General features: G+C 36.7%; 1 protein-coding gene across 1 annotated transcript; it reads left to right on the forward strand.

Annotated features, from left to right (window-relative positions):
* The first annotated feature begins 1,176 nt into the window (after nt 1–1,176).
* On the forward strand, nt 1,177–2,014 carry LOC113759790 (early nodulin-16-like). The gene is made up of 3 exons (XM_027302363.1): nt 1,177–1,348; nt 1,487–1,615; nt 1,827–2,014. Exons 1-3 carry the CDS (start codon nt 1,177–1,179, stop codon nt 2,012–2,014), a joined length of 489 nt encoding a protein of 162 aa, XP_027158164.1.
* The last annotated feature ends 4,801 nt before the right edge of the window (nt 2,015–6,815 follow it).

A 6,815-nucleotide genomic window follows, 5' to 3' on the forward strand; every position in this document is an offset into this window, starting at 1 on the left:
TTTAAAAAAAGAAATGGCCCATAAAGTACCAACTCTTTGTGGGTTTCCTCCATTACATGAACAAATATTCTGCTCTTTATGGGCATTTCACTCTGAATCATTTAATTTATGTTAAATACATAAATGTTTGTAAGTAAAATTCAAAAAGTGTTGCACTAATATTTTTATGAAAGGAAAACTGGTAGGTTTTGTATTTAACATAAATTAAATATGTGAAAGCAAAAAAAAAGAAAGAAATTACCCATAAATCTACGTTTTTAACTAGAAAAAATTAATGAAAGTTTCTAGTTAGAACAACTATAAACTATTATAACTTGAGAAAGAGAACATTTACAAGTTCTTTGAATTTAGCAAAAAAATTTTCATCCATTATAATTTTTTAATAAATATATTAAGGAGTAGTGATTAGAAATACATTAGTAAATTTAAATAAAAATTGAACCTAAAATTGACTTGAATCGTCGTGATTGACCGGTGCCCGAAATTTGTTCAAACTAAAAATGAAAATAAGTGGTGCGGGTACCATACACTAAGAAAAGCAACCACTCTTACTCCCCCGTCGACCAGTCCCCACATCCAGACGCATCTGTTCTCCTCACACATTCAATCCCTCAATCAACCCCATTATTTTCAATCCCCTTTATTCGTTTCCCAAATCCCGAGCAGCAGTGGAGGCGGCAGCCGGACCAGTAGCGCCTCATCATCGTCGGCAAGGAGCTGGAGAACAGTGGTGCCCTAGCCGACTACAACATCTGGAAGGAGCCAGAAGGAGTCCACCATCCACCTCTTCCTCTGCCTTCGTGGTGGCTCCAAGAAGCGCAAGAAGAAAACCCTACACCAAGCCCAAGAAGAAGAAGGCCAAGGCTGCCGTCCTCTAGTTCTACAAGGTCGACGACTCCGGCAATGTCCAGAGGCTCAGGAAGGAGTTTTTCTGGTTCGGAGGGCAGGGTTTGCACTAATTTGCAAACCTTGTTTCCCTAATTTTTTTCCCAATTAATTTGCCCTAAATTTTTTCCCCAATAATTGGATGGTGGTGGAGGGAGTGGAATTGGGTGTATGATGTTGCTATGAGTGGCTGCTGGTGAGAGAAATAGTGGGTTAAGTGGTGCTGGGTGGAGTGGGAATTTGGGATCCTCAAGGCTCACGGTATATTTAATTCTTATCCAAGATCGAAAAATGCCTACCCGCCTTTTAATTTCACCAGCATTCATCATTCTTCCTTCACTGTTGATTCAGTCTTTTGGCCTAGAATACATTGTGGGAGACTCCTTTTGGTCCATCCCCACAACCAATGACTTCTATACTAACTGGTCTTCTTCCCACTTTTTCCAGACAGGAGACACTCTTTGTAAATCCAATGACTTGTCACTTGTACAGATTGAGATTCGAGAATCAATCATTTCAATTTTAGGTTACAACACTTTAATCTTGGCACTGATACGCGGCTTTTTTTGTTTCTGTTTTTCTTTTTTTTGGGGTTATGCAGGTTTTGACTTTGATTCAGGGCTTCATAATGTGATGGAAATGTCAAGAAGAGAGTACGAGAGTTGCAGTGTAGACAATCCCTTTAAGGTTTTCTGGGATGGCCTGGCAAGTGTTGCATTGATGGAGGAAGGTGTGTTTTATTTCATATGCAGTATTGCAAATTATTGTGCATTAGGCCAAAAGCTTAGTGTTCCCGTCCATAGTGAGAAAAATTCCCCACATTCTGCGCCAACTTCATCTCAAAGACCGCCAATTCAATATCATTTTTCTTATTGCATTCGCATTATTTTGTTTAAATTTTTTATAACAATATTAGTGATTTTTTCTGGTTCGGAGGGCAGGGTTTGCACTTGAGATTCCAGAGGATCTATACCATCTGATCAAGAAGGCCATCGCAATCAGGAAGCATTTGGAGAGGAACAGGAAGGACAAGGATTCCAAGTTCAGATTGATTCTGGTGGAGCGCAGGATTCACCGCCTCACTCGTTACTACAAAAAGACCAAGAAGCTCCCTCCCAACTGGAAATAGTATGCCCTCTCATTCACCGTTTCCCTGTTGATTTTTTCTTTTAAGCGTCATTGAAGTCTGTCCAATGGGTTTGTTGAGCTGATTAACGTCTGTTCTTTGATAATGAAATGTACTGTCGCATTGCGTTTTCATTAGTATGATCTGAGATGCCAGTCTGCTGGTTAGGACTTGTAGCCGTTTTAACTATTGGGATTTTCCTTCGCTTCTTTAAATACCTCATTGGCGATGTGGCAGAGGAAATGGGAAATAGGTTATCAGCCTATGCATTGGTTTTGTTCTGCATCCTTAGCAAACTACTGGGCAACAATTTTCCCTTTAAAAAATCATATAAACTGTCATTCATAAGTGTCCAGTAGTTTTGGAAAGAATTGGTGTATGAAGTTTGTTGAGGTTCCTTACTTATCCATGTTGTTCAGTAGTGCGTATGGTTGTCCTGCGCTTCTGCAATGGTTTTTCTGCAATTGTTTCTTGAGTTTTTAATATCATAGTAAAAATAAAAGAAGTGTTTCTTGAGTTCTCAAGTTCTATGTGCTTTATCTCTTACTTTGCTCTTATTTAGTTATTGTCTAGATGATACTTTTTTTTTCAGTTCTGAATTCTGAAGGATCTTTAATAAGTGGGAAAAATAACCCAAACAACTGATGACTGGGTTCTAAAGAGCAAGCTCAAAACCATTCTATGGAAACAAGGAAACACTGGAACATGAGCCATTTTACCATCTACAATTTGATCTTAGTGTCTAGCCTCTACATTTAGGCTTTAAAGCTCAGACAGAAACTTTGATGGCTCCTAATTACCGCCTTTACTCTGGAAAATCCTTTCTTTCCTTGTTGAATTTTATCATGGCACTGTCTTCTTCATTCCCTTTGTCTCTGCTGACCAAAGCTTCTGATTTCTTGTTAGAAATATGGTGCAGACAATTTGCTGTTCTGTCTCAGACCCTTCGTTTCTGAAATTAGCTCCTACTTAGTTGCCAAAAACTGTTGTTCTGATGATATGTAAAGTTGCAGATGGAAATGGTAAAGTAATTCAAGTAGAGAACTAATTACTAGTAAATTAGCAAACATGAACCTGAAGAGGACCTAATTGTAGCGTTGACAGAATACCTTCTTGAAGAAGCCTTTTGATCAACCATGATGCCAAAAATCCAGTTCCACCTGTTACACATACTCTCCCCTTCTCCATCTTCTCCCCTTCCATTAATTTGTGTCTGTCTAGCCTTTAATACAAGTATAGTACTGTTTGGTCTCTTTGCACTGGATTGTCAGTTACAACTTGAAGAATTAATGTATTTCCAGTATAGTATTTCACTTGAAGAATACCAGTATAGTACATGCAAAATGTATTTCCTTCAAGTAGTTAGAGGGAATCTTCCTTGTTAGTTAGATTGTTATGCTGAGTCAACAATCAAGTAGTTATTTTGTTATTCTTGAGATGTATAAGAATGCAGAAATCCGGATTGGGCAACATGGAAAAATCATTTTGAATAATATCTCTCTTTCTTCTTCCTCAAGTCTAGTTTCTCTCCCCCTTATCACTCTATTTCTGCTGCAATTGCTGCATTCATTACTGTGGTATCAGATTAGTGAATGCTTGTTACTTTTGTTGTTTATTTAGCAATTAGAGACTATTTTGCTTTTGTCACCTGAATTGCAATGTTGCTGTCCTTTGGCATCTAAATATTAAAACAAAGAAGTGGAATAATTCTGTCCATATAATCCTTGGCTCTTATTGAATGTTATTAAACTTCCATCCTCTAGTAGACTTTAATGTAGCGGTGGGCACAGTGGGGGTGCTCTGTAATCCATTTGAAAGTGCTTCCTGGAAAGAGTACAGGCATTTTGATAACAAGCAAGTTTTTGGAAAGTAATTTTTAAGAATCCACTACTTGCGGAAGCCCATTATGGCAAAAGCAGCTTGCTTTCAAGGTCTTCTATGCATCATTTAATGGTGTAACATAACACTTACAATCCAGAACATAATAAATTCAGATTTCATCCTTATTATGTTGTATTTTTTTTTCCTTATTATGTCAAATAAGGAGTCATAATTTTACATATTAGTTACTGACTTATTTGAGATTTGATATTCAAAGATGTACATTTATTCATTGTATACATTTATTCATTGGCATTAAGCCTGACATGCACGTTGGGCTATTACAGAACTTTTAGTACATTCTGCTGCTTCATTCCACAGTGCCACATAAGTTAGATCTTCTAAAGCTTTATGCAAGAAATACAAAAACAACCTGCAGATTACAATTCGCCCCAGCAGATAAAAGCAAAGGAAAACTTTTTTTCCAAACTGTCCATATAATGTCTCTTTTTCTACTATTTATACAGTCACTATCTAGATGAGGCTTAAACCAATGATTCACTTTATTTTTTGGTGACTCCTTAACTAATTTTTCTTGTTTTAAATTTTTCTATCATATACTAATAACTTTACTACTTTATTGCAGATATATTGCTCATTTTGGAGGTTTCGAAGAAGATTAGCAGTACGGCTTACATGTCGGCTCAAAAACTGTGGTTATAGTGCTGTCTTAAGTTTAGAAAATGTTTCGGAAGCGCAGGAAATGTTTTGGGACTTGGAATATGTTTTTTAGTGCAGCCTTGACTTATATGAGTAGTATTTGTTCTACTGAAACTTATGAAACTATTTGTACTATGATGTTGCACTTATTTATGACATTTGATATTTAATATGTTATTCTGGCATTTTCTATTGTAACGGGTGTCTATGTTTGTTATTTATTAAACATTGCTGATGTTTTTATTTTTTAGATATTATTGTAGTAGGAAAATCATATGTAAGGTGTTGTAAATGAGTAGTATTTTTCTAGGCAGGATGTCTTTATTGACAATTTTTATTGTCACTCAATCAAAACTGTATATTGATAAGGGATTGTTACCACAGTTGATCAGGGGTTTATTGACAACAAAGTTGTCACTAATTCTCCTATGCCCTCACTACCGTTCCTTCATGCATCACTGACAAGAGAAGATGCCATCACTAGATTTATAGCTTTTACTGATGACATATGTTGTCATAAAAAAGTTTCATTCATTGACGACTCTAAAGTCGTCACTGTATACTTTCATCTTTTATTGACGACATAGATTGTCATAAAAAAGCTTCTATTTACTGACGACTTTAAAGTCGTCACTGTATACTTTTACCGACGGAGATTCAGTGACGACCCTGCGACAACTGAAATATTGTCAATAATGGTCATCAGTGACGACTTTTTGATTTTTTGTGACGAAAAGTAGTTATCACTGATGACCAAAATTCTTGTAGTGGTTGGTGGTATAAAATTCAAATCTAACACGATAACACGGTCAGTAGGATACAACCCAAGCCTGCTGAGGTTCCAAATCCATCACGATAAAACGATCAGCGGGATACAACCCAAGCCTGTCGAGGTTTCAAATTCAACACAGTAAAACGGTCAGCGGGATACAACCCAAGTCTGCCGACTTTCCAAATCCAATCATGATAAAACGGTCAGCGGGATACAACCCAAGCCTGCCGAGGTTCCAAATCCAATCACGATAAAACAGTCAGTGGGATACAACCCAAGTCTGCCGAGATTCCAAATCCAACATGATGAAACGGTCAGCGGGATACAACCCAAGCCTGCCGAGATTCCAAACCCAACACGATAAAACGGTCTTAAGATAACTTTTGAAATCGCAATTTTTAAAACTTGCCCCAGTGTAAGGACTCTTTTTTTTCTATCTTCTTTCTTTTTCGGTATCGACCTTCCAATTCACTAGACTTACACTTCTTCATCGATTTCAACCACGAATACCTGCACAGGGGGCTTACCAAAGTACAACATGCACTTAAATTTCTTTTTTTATTTTTATTTTTTTAAAAAATTGATGCAACTACTACTCATGAAAAGAACAGCGTTATCGAAGTCAAATTTTGGACGATTGATTCGAAAGTATATTACTTGACTCTGGGGGAAAATCTTCAAAAGGTATTACAAAAATTTGCCCCAGTGTGGGCCTGTTTTGCGAAATCTCACAAATAAAATTTGCCCCAATTTTGTTATTCGAAACATGTATGGACCTGCAAGAGAAAAGACAAATAATGCCACCACCATTCGACCCGTCTAGCTTTTAAGAAATGTGTAAACATGAGTATTTTGATGCTTTCCCCTCGATGCTGTAAAAACTTCACTTTCCTCTGCGAACTGTATCAAGTTTCGTTGACTTCCAATGCTAATAAAGTATAACATTTGGTATCCAAGGACTTTCAATAAATCAGAGGGATTGCCATTTGATAAACCCAAAGGGATAAATAAGACCGTGAAGCACAAGAAAAATATTTTATTTACACAAAAATGATAAAAATCCAAGTAAAATGAAGGCAACGATTTACCTTTATTGATAGAAAATTGATTTTAGAGAAATGAACCTGTGCACTCAAAAGTTTATGTTTGATGAACCAAAACACTTTGATTCTTGAACAAAATGTCACGTTTGACCCTTTGGATATCGTTCTTCCGGAATTCAATGCCGGCAGAAAAATAAAAAATATGAGGAGGAATGCAAACGAACTGAATCACCAGCCTTTCAAATATTTCAAGCTCACTTTTCCTCATAAAACCCTACCTTAGCGCCCTTTTGGGTTTTCACTAAGACTACCCCCACCTTTTTATTTCTTTTTCTTTTTCTTTCATTTGCTTTTCTTTCTTTCCTTTTTCTTTTCTTCTTTTTCTTTTCTTTTCTCTTTTCTTTTTTCTTTTCAAAGGTGCTCTTTTGCGTTTTCACTAATGAACCAA

This window comes from Coffea eugenioides, chromosome 2 (assembly GCF_003713205.1).
Source record: "Coffea eugenioides isolate CCC68of chromosome 2, Ceug_1.0, whole genome shotgun sequence".
Classification (NCBI taxonomy): Eukaryota; Viridiplantae; Streptophyta; class Magnoliopsida; order Gentianales; family Rubiaceae; genus Coffea; species Coffea eugenioides.

What these genes read in the sequence shown, in the direction of transcription:
- LOC113759790 (XM_027302363.1), top strand. Translation starts at nt 1,177, where the DNA reads ATGCCTACCCGCCTTTTAATTTCACCAGCATTCATCATTCTTCCTTCA. An exon ending in CCAGACAGGAGACACTCTTT is followed by an intron (nt 1,349 to 1,486) that starts GTAAATCCAATG and finishes GGGGTTATGCAG; the next exon opens with GTTTTGACTTTGATTCAGGG. An exon ending in TGTTGCATTGATGGAGGAAG is followed by an intron (nt 1,616 to 1,826) that starts GTGTGTTTTATT and finishes TTCGGAGGGCAG; the next exon opens with GGTTTGCACTTGAGATTCCA.